General features: G+C 38.3%; 1 protein-coding gene across 2 annotated transcripts in view; it reads right to left on the bottom strand.

Moving 5' to 3' along the window:
- CKAP5 (cytoskeleton associated protein 5) overlaps positions 1–17,706 on the bottom strand; it is a 116,875-nt gene that overhangs the window by 9,625 nt on the left and 89,544 nt on the right. The window contains exons 27-36 of one of the 2 annotated variants that reach the window (XM_006896713.1): positions 13,892–13,980; positions 11,494–11,619; positions 9,124–9,273; positions 8,633–8,836; positions 8,141–8,276; positions 7,541–7,734; positions 6,032–6,204; positions 4,729–4,902; positions 3,995–4,115; positions 810–989 (exon numbers count right to left, since the gene is read on the bottom strand). In XM_006896713.1, coding sequence (XP_006896775.1) covers positions 810–989; positions 3,995–4,115; positions 4,729–4,902; positions 6,032–6,204; positions 7,541–7,734; positions 8,141–8,276; positions 8,633–8,836; positions 9,124–9,273; positions 11,494–11,619; positions 13,892–13,980 — 1,547 coding nt within the window. The remainder of the gene's footprint in view (positions 1–809; positions 990–3,994; positions 4,116–4,728; positions 4,903–6,031; positions 6,205–7,540; positions 7,735–8,140; positions 8,277–8,632; positions 8,837–9,123; positions 9,274–11,493; positions 11,620–13,891; positions 13,981–17,706) is intronic. The other variant, XM_006896714.1, reaches the window with a different exon arrangement.

The raw sequence follows: 17,706 nt of genomic DNA, 5'->3' as shown, positions 1-17,706 counted from the left end.
AATTATTTCTTCTCCATAAACAAGTTTCTTGTGGGAGGCTGGGATTTTGAAGCTCTGTCTCATACTTTTGGGCTCATGGTCAAGAGAGATCGGTCCTTGGAGAAGGACATCGTGCTTGGAAGGGTGGAGGGACAGCACAGGAGAGGGAGACCCTGGATGAGATGGACGGATACAGTGACTGAGGCAATGGAGGTGGCTGTGTTGGAATTAGTGAGACTGGCTCAGGACAGGGAAGGGTTCAGAGCTGCTGTCCACAGGGCTGCTATAGGTTGCAGGTGACTCAACAGCACATAACAGTAACAACAACAACAATGTAATTTCACTATCCCCAAAACTTCCTTAATATGTAGAGTTGTTGTTAGGTGCTGTTGTAACTGTAATGTAGGGCGCTGGCTGCCATATTATTAGAAAACATTTACTCATTTAAATTTTAGTAATTTAAAGTATTGAGAAAAAAAAATCAAGATCATCCTCAAAGCCTCAGTAATAACAAAAACAATTTGACATGTTCCTCAGTTTAGAAGATATTTTTACTGTGAGCACACTTATCTGTGCAAAGCTAGACCCACTATGTCTAATGAAAAAACTGGCAGGAAGCAAAATCCTGAAGCATTTGACGTCATAGTCTAACAGTAAGGGAAGCTGGAACGAACGTCATGATCCAATGGAAGTAAGCTCTGACTTGCTGTACTAACATTCAAAATCTACCATGAGACAATAGTGCTCACTGGAGCATTTACACTGTCTTGGACTTTAGACCTTGGGCGGGATGAGGGACTGGAGGGAAGCTCAAGCAGAGGTGTCCTTACCGAAATCATGTTGCCAATGATGCAGCTGTACAACTTGATGATCTCATCCTTCTCCAATTTCTCATCTGCCATGTGCGTATTGTAGATGAGCCTCAGCTGCATGAATGTGGCGATCAGAAACTGATCAATGTGCCCAGACATAGCTTCAGCTTTGTCTTCCTGTCTCAGGACCTCATCAATCTGATAACCAAAAAGACCCCAAATAGAAATGTTTCACTTGTCAGTGCTTTTATACTCATTTTCTTATTTGGTCAGTATATGTTAACTCTCTTTTAACTAAAAATAGTCCATTTTTGTAAGATCAACAATTACATTTTCTCTTTAATTCTGTCTTGTTTTTAATGATCTCTCTACACTCTCCTCCCTCCGCCTCCCTTCTACCATTATGTAGGCAAAAAGCCATTCTAGAATCATGCACTCTATAAACACATGTTCAAACACACACACAAAAAAGAATCATGCACTCTATTTGGTGTCTCTTCAGTTTGGAACAGTCCTCAGTCTTTCCTTGATACTCTTGATCGGTTACTCTGTAAAATGTTTTCATTTTCACTTTTCTCAAGTTTGCACCTCCACGATTAGATTCATGCATCCTTGGCAGGAACATCAGCAGAGAGATGCTGAATCCTTCTCACTGAAACCCATCAAGTGTCAGGCGTATGACTTCACTCTTGTCTCATTATTGATGATGTTTACTTTGATTATTTGATTAAGGTAGTAGGTATCAGGCTCCTCAACTGTTCATTTACTCTCTGTATTTAAGAATTATGTAGGGAGAGAGTAAGAAACTTATGTAAACATCCTACTTCTTTAAAAAAATTTTAATTAATATGTGCACAGAATAGAGAGAGGGTCAGCAAGGGAGGGGAAGACCTTTGACCAGGTGGACTGACACAGCAACTGCTGGACTGAGTTCTAATGTGTCAGGATGTGTGTGGGTGGCACAGGACAGTACAAGGATTAGATCTGTTGTTCATAGGGTTCAACTCAACAGCACCTAATAACAATAATATCATAGGATAGTGGTGTCCTATTTTATTAACTTTTACGGATTTTACTCAGCTTACAGAATTGTGATTTATAACTTATTACTATCATTACTGATTTTGATGCTATAGGGCATCCCTGTTAGTTGGCTTCTGACACGTCTCCATCATTTTGGAGGCGTGCTGCCTTGACACAGTAGAGTATTCTAGGCTTATTTATCATGTACGTTCTCCAATTTATTCTATTCAGTGGAAATGGTATTTACAAGACAGATACTAGGACACTAGGTTGAGGAGCTGCTTTTGAGTTTTTGCTGTTTTCAGGCCTTTTCAGTGAAATGCTAGGGAATACGTCTATTACACACCTATATATGTATATTATTAAAAAAAAAACAACACCCCAAAACCCGAAACAACAAACTCACTGCCATCAAGTTGGAACTGACCCATGACAGACTTCCACTGGATTTTCAGAGGCTATAAATTAACAATGAAGACTGTCCATCTTTCTCCCATGGAGCAGCCAGTGGATCCGTACTGTCAGTCTTTGAGTTGGCAGCTCAACTCCTTATCCACTAGGCCACTAGAGCTCCCTATGTAAGGACTCAAAGGCACGTGGTTTGAATGCTCTGTAGGAGAAGGATGGGCAATTTCCTCCTGTGAGATTTATTGCCCCTGAAAACTCACTAGAGGGTCAGCTCTGAGTTCTAACTTGAGGGCACACACAACATATATGGACATAGGGTGCTCTGGTGGGTCAGTAGAGAGAGTTGTGCTGCCAACCCAAAGATGCTGGTTTGCATCTACCAGCTGTTCTGTGGGAGAAGGATGAACAGTCACCCCTCTAAAAACCTGCTTGAGGGCCAGCTATAGGTTGGTTCCATCTGAATAGCACTTAACAAAAATAATACATAAATATAGTTACATCTACATTTCTTTATATATTGTAAACTACACGTTCATTCTATTATTTTTCCCTCACATATCTGTCACTCCTTTCTCTGACAGTGAGAAACTTGGCTGTCATTATGCTCATCACATTTATTTAATAATCTCTTTGTACGTATATAACGAGTCTATCTCGGCCACCAGTCTAATGAATGCTGAGGAAGTGTCTTTCGCTTTAGCTGACTGCCCATCCAGACCATGCTTCACCTCCTACCACACACATGGATATCCTCCCTACTGCCTCGGGCTCCTCATCTGTGCGGGATTGGGCCTTGCAGGATCTGACTCCTGACTCTGTGTGAGCCCTCCTGTGTACATGACCCCCTTACAGTGCACGGGCTCTGAGGCCCTCACTCCGGGCCACTACTGCTCCATACTCCTACGTTCTTGGCACTACTGTGGATGGATGCCAGCCTTGTTTTCTGCCTAACCTACTAGAATGGCTTATGGAGTGGATTATTAGGGAACGGAAAGAGGTTTTTATGGTTTGCTTTTTAAAAAGTATGGCTTCCTAACATTCTCTAATACCTCCTTGTCACACTTAAGGTCAGACAATTTGAGACTCTCTAAGTCCTATAGGACCTGGATTCTTTCTCAAATCTCATTCTGTACATTCTCCCTTGCTCATTCTGCTTGTACATGATCCTCTGGCTTGGTATTACCTACCTGCAAGTTCTTGCCATTCAGCCTTTCTGCAGCCACTCAGTCTAAGTAACAACTCAAGTCTCTCTCACTATCACCCTATTTTAGTCGTATTTACATGCTGTTGCAGTCAAGTTGAGCTGACTCTCAGCTGACCCTCCAGGTTTTTGGAGGCTGTAAACTGCCGGGTAGGAGACTGCCCATCTTTCACGTATGGAACAGCTAGTGGATTTGAACCATGTGCTTTTGGGTTGGTAGTGCAACTCCTTACCGCTAGGCCACCAGAACTTCTTATTTATACAGCAGTTGGTAGTATCTGACTCTGATGTTGACTAAATCTTGAGAAGTTCCATGACATGAGGTCCCTACTGGATAATTCTAGTGTCTGGTGAGAAAATGCAATTATAAAAATGTGAGGCTCTATTAGCATTGTATGCTGTGGCAAGAGGTGACTGTGAATGGTGTTGCTGCCCACTGTTCTTTACCAGGTGGTACTGATTGATGTCTGCATCTAATCCCACTCACTGAGGCTCCATCATCATTAACCCAGCACTCTCAAAGCCTTTACGTTTAGCAGCGGAATCAACTGTTGAGTATCACTCCCATTACCTGTGTCAGAGCTTGGATGCTTGTGTTAATGTCACTACTGGCTACTTGAGAGATAATGAAATTAATTGTGGATGCTGTATTACTGTGCATGTCATCGAAGTGAGGAGAAACAGCCCGAATCCTAGTCAACAGAATAAAAGAGGGAAAGTAAATTTCAGATACAAGATAAGCTTAGTAAATTGTTATTACGCAGTTCTCTACGAGGTCTATCATAGAGTTGCCAGCACTCACTCACTCATTCATTGTCTTCAAGTCAGTTCCCACTCACGGCAAACCCTCTACTGGGTTTCTAAGGCTGTAATTCATAATGGGAGGAGACTGCCATCTTCTTGCCAAGGAGCTGCTGGTGAAATCTGAACGTACAGTCTCTCAGACTTTGGGTTTACTAAGGACTATATCATTGGAGCTCAAAATCCCTTGTAAAGTTCTAGTTGCACACTGCCAGGAAAGAATCATCCCTGGTGGTACAGTGGCTAAGTGCTCAGCTGCAACCCAAAAGGTCAGCAGTTTGAATCACCAGATGCTCCACAGGAGGAAAGGATGGCAGTGTGTTTCCATAAGCAGTTGTAGCCCTGGAAATCTCACAGAGCAATGCTACTCTATTCTACCAAGATGCTATGAGTTGGAGTCAACCTGATGCCAATGTGTTTGCTTATTTTTTGACAGAGAGAGAGTTCTTTGCATATACATACTTGAATGATCACGCTTATATTTACATTTAGGAGTTTACTTACTTGGGTTCGGGAATAAGGACTGGTTCAAAAATGTCATCCAGTTTGTGCTGAACAAGTTCTGGCATTTCACAGCGAACTGTACCATTGTCATTCTCAATCTCATCTAGATCCAGCTGGAACTCTCGTCGAACTGTCTGGGCTGCCTCAGGATGACCACTCATGCTTCGGGCTTGGCTGAGGGAAGTAAAAGAGGTTCTTAAACGAAAACATACTTCTTAATCACAGAGCAAGAGTACCACTGCCAGCTGCCCCACAGCAAGACAGATGTTCAACTTCTGGTTTCAGCCCCCCTTGATGATTTAAATCCTTACGTCTAAGTGCCTCAGTGGGCAACGTCATTGGTTCATGACTATCCTGAGAGCAGGTAACTTGTACTTAACATACCTGCCAACTTACAAGAATTCACTATGGGTAACTAATGCCAGCATCCCTCATACTATTATTTCAGATGAGGCAGAAATTAATTAATATACACATAATTTTTATATTGAAACAAAGCTCGCTTCTTTTCTTTCTAGTTGGCCTGGTTCTTTACCACCAAATTAACCAGTGTCTACATTTTTTTAACCATGAGCATCATTTCGTGCAGTGCTTGGTACAGTTTATAATTTGAGGGATAGTCAGTTACCTCTCTTTAGGAATAACTTACTTGTGGCAGGCTGGAGAAAACATTGTATTTAATGAAGATATTAAATTTCCGAATTCAAATTGTTTAAAATGTCCTTCTTAGAAGGCAGCATTTTGGATCCCTAAGCCAATTCTGGGGTACATGCATTTTAGTTAGCCATATCTCAAGAACAGGAATGTAAGCACAATCAAGTACAAGACAAGGGAAAAAATGAATCAATATTTTAGTCACATGACTTTGAATTGCCATGTCTTCCAGTCATTTGTACAAGGCTTAATTTAAAGGATACTTATGGATACCCTCTGCCCTGGACATAAACGTTAGGTCAGTCACCCTCCAGAGGGGATGAATCCAAGTCAGAAGTTAGAAAGATATAAGGGCCCTGCTAATGAGAGATTAGCAGGCAGTACTTACATCCTATAAGTGCGATACATAATTCTGTCCACGGAAAAGCAGTGAAAGAAGGCACAAGACCATTTAGAAGTGGTTTTGAGACAAAGACAAAGACAATGAAGACTGAAAGAATAAACATTTGGTTACAAGTCATTTATCCAGACACTGTCATGCATGATAATGGCTACAAGAACTCAAGACTGTGTTACAAACAAGAAAAGCTTTGAGCACATAGGCAAAGTCCACACAGACACTCTCAGACAAAGTTCCTCAAGTACATACTTGAGTTTGGAGGACATGTCCTCAGCTGGTCCCTTCCGTAGCATGTTGGCATTAGAGCTTATGTTCTGTGTGCGTTGAGGTTTCTCTTCCACTTGTTTTATGGGGGCAGCAGATGGCCTCTTTGCTGACCGCTTAATCCTCTCCTCCAGCATGCTCATGTCCTTTTCAGAAAGCTGTAAAGAGGCCCATTTAATTTATTTGCATATTCTATTACTAGAAAATGAGGAGAATTAAGAATCTAACTGGAAAACCCAAGAATTAATATCTATTTTTAGATCTAAGCAAATAAAACTACCAAAGTTTGAACATTTTCACCTCTAAAACGTTATCTGCATTTTAAAATCAAGCACTGTTAATATTTGACTAGCTGTAATCACACTCATGAAAGAAAGAAGACAAAAGGAAAAATGACTAAGAAACACAAACTACACGCTCTAAAAATGGAAAGATGCTTCTACATTTTTGTTTTGTTGCTACTCTGTATCAGCAATAAACTTAATGTGTAAAATGCTCAGCTGGTTTCTTTCATCCGTTCGAAGGAGGATGTACTTTTTCATGCTCGCTCTCTCATTGCTGTCCCACTGGAACTGACTCATCGCTGACGTTCCAACAGGCTTCTTCTGAAGGTTCTAAACTGCACAGGAAGAAACTGCCCATCTTTCTCTCACAGAACCAGGGGAAGTCAAACTGCCAGAGAGGTGGGGGCCTCTGCGTTAGCAGTGTAAACTCCTACAGATTATGCTACCAGAGATCCCTAAGGACTTAATTAGAAAATAGAAATAAGAATATTTAAGCACAATATAAATATATGGAGATATTAAGGAGTAAGTGGAGTAAAGAACTGCGCTATAGCCATGAAGGAGCAGTTAAAGAACTTAAAAAGTAGGGAGCTCTGGTGGCCTAGTGGCAAGACGCTGCACTGCAATCCCAGAGGTATGTGGTTCAAATTCACCAGATGCTCTGCTGGAGAAGGAGGGGGCAATCTCCTCCTGTACCAGTCAGATCTGATTTGATGTACACGTAAAAATAATACAATAAAAAAAAACAACTTTAAAAGCTCAGAAAATCTGACTATGACTTTAAGACTCTTCATTCCATAATAGTTCTTTCTAAAAATCAACTGCTATGAGTAGAATGTTAAGAAAAGTTTAGTTTTCAGTAAAATATAAACCTAAATGTCCTGTAATAAACAGAGGCACTCTCCAGGTCTATCTGGATTTTATGAGTATATATCAATATTCTACGACCTATTGATAGCTTGTATTTAATAAAAAGTGGTGAAACAGACATAGTTGAGATGGCATAAAACATGATATCCAGGAGATCATGGACTTTCCCACTCACAACATTCTGACCATCCTTAGAAAGACAGTCCTGGGGGAGAGGTGGGGAAGGGAGGAAATGATGCAACAATGTATGATAGGAAAATATGCAATAATGAATAAATGAAAATGCAACTTTTCTGTAAACTTTCATTAAAATCACAATTAAAAAAGAAGAGAGACTCACATTTCCAATCAGTTTGAACACCTGGTCCCCATATACATTGTACACCGTCACGATAGTGTTGAGGGCGGCATTGCGTACAGCATTGTCCCGGTCTCCTATGTGAATAGCTATCTCCTTTAAGGCTTTTCCTGGGGTTGGTTGGCACACATTCATACCATAGGACTCGACCAGACACCCCAGCTCTTCCAGGCACTCTGATGAAGGAGGCAGAGGAAGGCTAGATTAATGACAGACTCAGCACTCATCTAACAATATCTTTCCTTATTAAATAAATTATCCTTCACATAAGGGGAGGACAAATATCTTATTCTAGTTCTGCCTAGAATTTTCTCTTGTTTTATTGCACATGAGGAAACAACAGTGCTACCGCAAGTGACTGGGGAAGAAAGGAATGGTTGTGAGTCAGATGGCCCCTGTGCACATGAGTTTGTCACCAGGGTGGTACTGAGTAGTGCCTGTATCACCTGATACTGGCTCCACCAGTGTGCAACTCATCACTCTCACAGTCTAGGTCAGAGAACTATATGCAATTGCAAAGATTCTAAGCGAACTTTTCTTGTAAGGGTCATTGCTGTATGTCTCGATTTAAATCTGCTTCACCTGCTCTCTGCTTAGCATTTTTGGATTTGGTTCCTTCCATGATGAAAGGGAACATCTTGCTGGCTGGGTAGACAAGGCACATCCGGTTCAGGATGGCACGGACATCTTTACGGATGACATCTTTAGGTTCTCCAACCTAACCAAAGAGGAAAACATTAAGTAAGGCATTATCTAAGCTACAAGAGCACTCTTTCAATGTATTACTATGTTAAAGAACAGAGGCATGAGAATGAGAGGTAGCAAGTACGATTTAATAAATGAATTAATTCTGATTTATGGCAACCCTTCACTGGGTTCCCAAGGCTAGAGACTTTTATGGGAGGAGACTGCCTAGCTTTCTTTCAAAGAACAGCTGGCCGATTCGAAATGCTCACTTTTCAGTTGGCAATTTAACATGTAACAAATCTTACACGAAAAGAGAAAAAGCTGAAGAACAGGAATAGAGGACAGAGGGCATTTGAGTAGTTTTCCAAAGAAAGAAGAAAACATTACCTTGAGGATGAGATAGGGTATGAAGGAAGAGGCTTCATTCTCAGTCAGATGATATTCCTCATCACTTAGCAGGGTGAAGAGTAATTTTAAATATTCCAAGGCTTTCATTAGGACACTTGTATTGGTGTCAAAAAACCGCAGGGTAAGCCACTTTAAGATGAGATCCAGGCAACCAATGACACCTTCTTTTTCACTCTCCAAGTGCTTAAAACAAAACAAAACAAAACAAAACTAAACCTCCACAAATAAGACTACATAAAGACTTATGTGCTCTCAGATTTTACTAGAGCTCCAAAAAAAGGATAGGTTGTTATGTCTTTAGTAAGATGTAAAATACAGACATGCTTATTCTACCAAAACTGAGTCCAGCTCTAAAACAGTAAATATGGTATATTCTACTTCTTTTCAAATCATACAAATCTTTGATTATTTTGTAGGAATTGGTATTTTCCTATGTATAGCATGTGTGCATTTCTCCATTATCAACTTACATCAACCATGACAGCTAAGGCTTTGTTATGATGTTGAAAGTCTGAGTGGAACATCTCATCCTGTAGCCATTTAGCCACACAGCTAGACATCTGAATCTTCAGTTGCTCAATGTATTCATCCCGGGGTGTAGTAAAATTCCATTTCAGCACCTGTTGAAAAAAAAAATCAAACAGTTAACAGTGTTGGCGTCAAACCAGAATGAGAGCATTGGCGTCAAACCAGAATGAGAGCATTACAGTTGCAAAAAATCACTTGACTAGGACGTTTTAAAATTCAATATGATTAATTTATAATTAGAGATGAATGCAACTTGTAGTCTCAAGCTGTCATCTGAAAATCTTCTAAGACTAGAACTTTCAGGAATTCTTACTAGAAAAGTCAATGATCGATATTTATATATATTTATATATACATATGTCTAGCTGTTTGTGTGTTTATGAATTAAAAATGTTTAGATTTAAAAATTAGTAGGAGAAGTAATACTGGCTAAGATATAGAAAATGTATCAAAGAGAAATGACTGCTAATCAAAACTTTTGAAAGCAGAGGTAGCCACAAAACTGTGCACATTTCTGAATTATGCTTAAGAGGATAACCTTTGACTGTTTACCATCCAAAGGCAGCTCTGTTTTTTTACTTTATTAAGGAGCTTTGTATCCAGAGGCTCAATGCTCGGTTTGTGTTTGGTTTTTTTAAAATGATCATTTCATTAACAAGGTTAAATGATTTTCTATCACTGGATAGATTACAGAGTCTTCTAATATTTGGCTTTAAGAGTTTCCATACAAAGTAAACCTTTAAGATTCATGTGCACCACAACAGATCTTTCAAATTCTATACTCAATCTGAGTCTTAAAAAGTTATTTTAAATAAGCCAAGACTGAACACATCTTGCCCAAATCCAAACATGTTACAGCCATAATTTATTTGGCTTTAGAAATTTTGAAACTACCAGGTTTCTAAGTATATGATTTATTAGATGGTATTAAATGTTAAGTAATTAAAAAAATTACTTATATCAACATATAATAAAGTAGACTGTTGGCACAATTTTAATAGAGAAAATTTTTTAACTATCAAAATTAAGACATTCTAAGAATGTAAATAGATTTACTTGCATATGTGAACAAAGACCTACGTACAAAGATGTTAACTACAACAGTTTGAAATAATGAGACTAGAAACATGTCCATCATAATTATATTAATAAAAGCATACATACAATGTCCTCTTAAGAAAGCAATTAAAAAAGAACAGTTGTCAAGTTGATATTCTGACTCACAGAGACCTGACAGGACAGGGCAGAATGCCCCATCAGTTTCCAAGGCTGCAAATCGTTAAGGCAGCAGATTGTCCTAAACTTCTTTCTGCCGTGGAGTTGCTAGGGATTTGAACCTTTTGGTTAGAAGCTTAGAGCTTTAATCAAAGTACTACCAGGGATCCTTTTATAACATACATAATGCATATTATATATTCTGCAATCAGAACTGACTGGATGGCCATAGATTTTTATTGTGGGGTTTTTTTGGTATATCTCAGAATTATTTATCTTTATGCAATTATACATACAGACCAATGATTTTTTTTCAAGATATTTAAAACATCATTAAAAGAGAAAAGATACACAAGAGTATGACATACTCCCATCTGTGTAAAAGGAAGGCTTATGCATTTATATGCACATGTTTGTGAAAGTGGAGTTACACACAAAAGGGAGGTCTGGTGGCATAGTGGAAAGGAACCGTGCTGCAGAACCAAAGGTATGCAATTCAAATCCACCAGCTGCTCCATGGAAGAAAGATGGGCCATCCTCTCCTATGCAATTTACTGCTTCTGGAAACCGGTGCTGGAGGGTCAGTTATGAGCTGATTCTGACTCGATGGTACTCAACACAAAATACTGGTAATAATATCCATCCATATGGAACGACTATACTAAGAGGGAGAAATGCTTATTACATTATACTTTCTCTTTTTGTACTGGCTGATTTTACTTTTTTATAATCATACATATTTTCTGGGAAAAAAGAAAACTCCTTGAAACCACAAATATCAAAAGTGAAATGACTTAATTAGCCACACATTTAAAATTTTAAAATCTGCCTTTTAAGACACTAGAGGACAAGAAGGAATAAAGAAGCCCATGATTAATGTACAGTGACTTAAAAAAAACACAACATAATTATGAATACTTCACGTTTTATTTTAAAAACTATACAAAAATTTCTCCAAATTCTTTCTAATTGGAGAAAACATAATTTACAAACAAGAGAGTCAGTTAATTACAAGCTATTTCACACTGATTTGAATTTCAACAAAACTTATTCTTTATTAACAAACAATAAATTTTTGAAGATTTTTATTTTCTTACCTTTAGTCCTTTTTCATCCTTCATCCTTTGCTCCTTTCCATTGGGAACAACAATAAAGATGGGACCAGATTTATCATCATCCTCCTTTAAGCCTGTCTTGTTTGGCACTTTCTTTCCTTGTGTATTCTAAAATTATAGTTTAGGGAAGACTGATTAACAAGGTCACTTTTTTTGTGAATATGTATGTTGCTGCTCAAGAAAAGAGCATTATAAAGGGACAGGGTTGAATGGGAGGAAAAGGGCATTATACAGAGTTGTTGCTCTACAATTTCACCTTATATTCCCCATAAAAGAAACAGACATGATGTAGAATATCGCATATGATGTTTTTTTGTGTATTCTCTAGAGATTTTTGTTACCAGCATTTTCAAATAAAGGTTGCCTACCTAGTACTTGCCAGCACATAACAACAACAACAACAACAACAACCACCTAGTACTTGTTATGGCATAGATGCAGCTGGAAAAGGAGTTATCACTACCAATGGTCAGATTAAAATATATGTTTACTGCATATACTTCCTTTTCTTGAAATCTACAAGACAATTTTACAGCTATGCACATTTATAACATTTTTGATGACACATAATACATGTCACATCACTTAGTTGAGAAAACTTTTCTGTTTCTCTTCATGTTTCTCCCTACCCTCCCCGCCCCAATCAGGATTTCAAGAGAAAGCAACAAGAAGCATTTTAAATACATATATTGTGAAAGTGGTTTTATAAAAATAATCCAAGATTTATAATCTTTGCACCAAACAAAAAGAACAGAGTGAACACTTAGTATATATATGGAAAGGAAAATCTGAATGGAATTACTGGAATAATTTTAATATAGGTTCAGGAAGAGTTCACTCTTTCTAGTTGGTTAGAATTTTCTTTTTAATAAAATCACTTATCACTTAATCAAAACAAATATGAAATAATGCATGTGAGACAAAGGCCAAAAGACAGAAAAAAGATGGCAATAACAACAGAGTCAAAGCACTTGTGATCAAAAGAATTACTAATTGCATTTAGAATGAGGACAAGAAGGGTAGGAATATGGCTTTATTAAATAGTTTAGGAGGTAATTATCCATTTAAATTAGTTGCGTTAAAGACTTTAAGTGTATAATGTTGTTGTGTGTGTTGTGGAGTCTGAATTGACTCATAGGGGACCCTCCAGCAGGTTTTCAGAGGCAGTGAATTGCAAGGGAGGAGACTGCCCATCCTTCTCCCATGGAGCAAGTGGTGGATTCGAATTGCTTGGGACTGCAAGCAGCTTCTTATTCCACTAGGCAGACAAATAACTGTAATGTTTAGAAAAATGGTAACAGAGTGTCCATTCTATGATGGAAACAGAACTGGGTAATATAAGCTTTTATTCTATACTTTTCAATCAGTTATGTGCAGTTAGTAAGACTGTTTTCTCTACATTTACTATTAAATTTATTACCGATTGCATATTTCAGTAATTTTTCTTCTGTATTAGATAATTTGTTCTTTGAACACACTGGCAAGCTTGAATCTTAGTGTATAGATACTGATGACAATTTACTGTCATTCAAAACAAAATTAAAGGGAAAAATATCTAGTGGATATATTTAATTTTTTAAAAATATTTTATTATTTTTGTGTGTATGTGTGTACCATCAGATCAGATTTGACTGGTACAGGAGGAGATTGTCCCTCCTTCTCCAGCAGAGCATCTGGTGGAGGATATATTCTTTTAAAAAAACTACTAGTGTAACATGTATCTTTAAATTACCCAAGCCTAAATGGGTGTTGCAAGGACTGGTGACCAGTCAAAGACAGTTACTGTGATATGGGGACAAAAAGTATTTCTTAGACTAATGAGAACAACATCTCATATGTGGTTTTAACTGTGCTAAATCTGATTACCTCCTCTTTTGCAAATAAAAATCAATCTATAGTGTTTATTCTGCTTCAGCTGTTAAGAACTCCTCTTTATATTGTAGCAGATTGTCCCCAAATTTCTTCATAGCGAAAATCATGACAGTATTTCTTGAGGGAAAAATGTCTGGTTTGGGGCCTTATTGAAAAGGAGCCACAAAAGACTTGCATCAGTAATTGAAATTTGCTATTATTAAAGGTGCTATCTTTCAAATCTTACAGCATATCTTTCCCTAACAGAAGGTGTCAGTTTACAAAACACACTTAATGCAAGTCTCCATCTAAATATGCGATCTTGCTTTTACTCTCCTTTTCTATTGCAGCATGCTGTAAGGTCTGGATTCACCCTTGTCTTTCCAGGGGTCCTTTCTCCCTCTTCCCTCTTTCCTTTTCACTTTAACTCTTTGCATAACCCACTTACACTGGCTTTGGCTCTACCTTAATAAACCTTTTTTGCTTGTTTGCTAGGGGGGGAAAAGGTAAATGTGTAGTCTTAACATACCTTTATTTTAGAGGAAACGCCTACAGTTTTGGCCTTTTTGGGATCAGGTTTGGGTTCTACAGAGCTGGAAACAGAATCTTCAACAGGTGCTTTGAGAAAAGAAATGTCAGTATCAACACTAAGCAAGAGCAATAAAAAGTGATAAGCCTGTAGTTTTAAATTTATATAGTTTTCAGTTAGCCTTTTCTCCTGGATATCTTTATAAAAAATTTATTTGGAAAAGAGATATCTCTTTTATAAACATTTGGATGATAATTTGAAAATGATTTTCTAAATATTAGCTTAAAAATATGTTTTTCCTATACTGATTCTTCCTTTTTAGTATATGTGCTGCCAAAGTGAACACTTGATTCATCCTTAAAGGTAAAAAAACCCTTTCCTCTTTGACACTCGATATATATATATGCCTATATAGAGAGATAGAGGGGAAATAATTCAAGTAATGATATAATTGAATATATACTTTGATAACAAATGCTTTATCTTTGTAAAATATGTAAGTTTATAGCATCAATAATTTTCAGAAAAATAATAAATAATATTAGAATGGATTACTAATTTCCATTCCACTAGACAGAAAAAATAATAAATAATATTAGAACGGATAAATAAACTGCCAAGTATAGTGTAATAGTGGAAGGAGAACTCATTTGTGAACCAGTAAGTAGAATTCAATGCTGATTCATGCAGCAACTGGCTACCTGATTTTGAGCAAATCATTTCACCTCTTTTGATTTTATCTGATGATAAAGGTGATAGCAAGCTGTTGCTGTTAGGAGCCTTTGAGTTGGTTATAACTTCTAGCAATCCTGTCAACAACAGAACAAAGTGCTGCCAGGTCCTATGCCATCCTTAAAACTGTTGCTACGTTTAAGCCTACTGCTGCAGACTCTGTGGCTATCCCACTCACTGAGGGTCTTCCTCTTTTTCATTGATCCTCTCCTTTTTCAAGCTTGATGTCCTTCTCTAGAGACTGATGCTTTCTGAGAAAATGTCCAAAGTATGTGAGATGAAGTCTCATCATCCTTATTTTTAAGGAGTATTCTAGCTGTACATTTTCCAAGATAGATTTGTTATTCTGGCCGTCCAAATACTTCTTCAACATGATAATTCAAAGGCATCAATAATTCTTCAGTCTTCCTGATTCACCAGCCAGCTTTTGTATGCATGCTGTTGTTAGAGCGAGGTGAGTATGACCCATAGCAACCCTATAAACAACAGATCTGAACCCTGTGCCATCCTGTCCATTTTAGGGAAATGAAAAAACTATGGCATTGGCGAAGAGCACTCAGTCCTCAAAATAGCTTCATCACTTTAAAAAAGTCCATTTTGTCCAATGTGCTATATCATTTGACTCCTTGACTGCTGTAGATCCAAGTAAAATAAAATCCTTGACAACTTTCATATTTTATACACTTATTATGATGCTGCTTTTTGGTTCAATTACAAGGATTTCTCCCCGCCCCCTTAGTGTTGAAGTATAAACTATACTGAAGGCTGACTCCTTTGAGCTTTAGCACTATGTATTTTAAGTTATCTCTGCTTTCAGCAAGCAAGGTTGTGTCATCTCCATATCAAAGGTTACTAATGAGTCTTCTCACAATTCTCTTTTTTAAAAATTTTATTAATTTATTTTTATTTTTTGTGTGTGTACTGTCAAATCAGATCTGACTGGTACAGGAGGAGATTGCCCCTCCTTCTTCAGCAGAGCATCTGGTGAATTCGATCTGCATACCTATGGAACTGCAGTGCAGTCTCCTCACAATTCTGAAACCATATTCTTCTTCACATATACTAGCTTCTTGGATAATTTGCTCAGCATATAAAGTATGATGAAAGGATATAATCCTCATGCATACTGCTCCTGATTTTAAACCATAAAATATACCCTTGTGCTGTCCTAACAATTGCCTCTTGATCTATGTAGCGTTCCACATAAGCACAATTAAGAGTTCTAGAATATTTATTCTTGCAATGTAATCTGTATTTCTTTTTTAATTATTTTTTTGTGTGTACCGTCAAATAAGGTCTGACTGGTACAGGAGGAGATTGCCCCTCCTTCTCCAGCAGAGTATCTGGTGGATTTGAACCGTGTACCTCTGTGATTGCAGTGCAACTTCTTGCCACTAGGCCATCAGAGCTCCCTTGTATTTCTTTTTCTTAAAAAATTATTTATTCCTACAATTAGTTTCATTTACATTATATTTTGTCCATGTTGTGAGGTTCTCCCCTCCACTTTTCAATTATCTTACTAATAACTTCCTTCGTGAAAGCATGTAAGCCAGCTACTTCATGCTTCATGTCCTAAGAGCCCCCTTTTAGACAGCTAACTTCTCATTGGCCCGTCCATATCAAACCAGTCCTCTGAGGAAATAAGCCTGGCTTTGTTTTGGGTGTGTGTGTGTGTACCACAAATCAGATCTGACTAGTACAGGATGAGACTGTCCCTCCTTCTCCAGCAGAGCATCTGGTGGATTTGCACCGTGAACCTCTGGGAATCCAGTGCAGCTTCTTGCCACTAGGCCACCAGAGCTCGTCAAGCCTGGCATTTTTTGCAGAAGAATCTTCTGTTTAACTTGGGGACTTTAAACATCTGTATCCACAAGCAAAGTCCAGTCCAGAATAAGTCATCAGGGTGCAGCAATCGGCCGTAACTCACAGAATGGACCATCCTCTCTTCATCTGGTTGGGTTCTGGTAAGCTCATCACCAGCCTTCCGTGTCCAGGCTCATATGGGCATCTGCTGGAAGCTCAGGAGGCCACAATTCTCCCTGAGATCCAGGCTTGCCAGTCTTTTTATTCAACCCTAGCTCCCACATGGGGCCCAGTTAACAAGCCAAGGGTCTTCACAACACCCTGCTCCTCAAGCCAACAAGGCTTCCCTGCTCATCCACACATCTTAGCATGCTAGGTGGGCAGTGAGGAGGAACATGTCCAGTTTCAGTCCATTTCTCCATCGCTGAATTCCTTCTACTTCCACTCCTGTGGGTCCACGTGATCGCTGAGTAAGCATACCCCAAGCTCCAGACTTAGAAGTGGGCTCTGATTGACACCAAGTTTATATCCCATCTCAGAAGCCAAAATGTCTGCCCCAGCTTTTTTTCGTCCTCTGCTTACCTACTTGACCTTCTTTCAAGTGTGAATTTATTGCAATCGGAGTTCCAATGTGGGTCCACCAATTCATTAAAACGTAAATATCCTCAGAGTACTGGGTGGGACTCAATTATTACCCCTCGGCCAACCCCTAACAGCCTCTACCAGGTTCTACTTTGGAAAACTTTGTCTGCTGGGCAAATCTTTCCTTTTAGGATTCAAAATTCAGTACTGGCCAAAGGTGGAATTTCTTCTGTATTTTTTATGATTCACACAGTAGAATGTATTCAGGTAAATATCTTTCTGGTATTTTCTGTTTTCAGCCAAAATCTATGTAACAACATTGGCAACGTTATCCCATGTTCCATGTCCTCTTCTGAATCTAGCTTGAATTTCTGGCAAATCATTGCTGATGTATTTCTGTAACCATTTTTAAATTATCTTAAGTAAAATTTTACTTGCATATGATATTAATGATATTGCTCGATAATTTCCGAATTCTGTTGGAACAGGCAGACATGAATCTCTACCAGTAGGTTAGGTAGGCAGCCATCTTCCAAGCTGCTTGGCATAGATGAGTGAGTGCTTCCAGAGGTAGACGAGTTTGCTGAGGCATCTCTACAAGCATCAGTTGAAGAGAATATTCAATTCTATTAATCTGAATAGAATGTTTAATTCACATATGACGCATCAATTCCTAGAACCTTGACTTTATTCCCAAT

This window comes from Elephantulus edwardii, unplaced genomic scaffold (genome assembly GCF_000299155.1).
Source record: "Elephantulus edwardii isolate Elephantulus edwardi_28Jun2011 unplaced genomic scaffold, EleEdw1.0 scaffold00189, whole genome shotgun sequence".
NCBI classification, from domain to species: Eukaryota; Metazoa; Chordata; class Mammalia; order Macroscelidea; family Macroscelididae; genus Elephantulus; species Elephantulus edwardii.
Note: the sequence above shows the minus strand (reverse complement) of the source record. Positions and strands in the feature narration are given on the sequence as shown.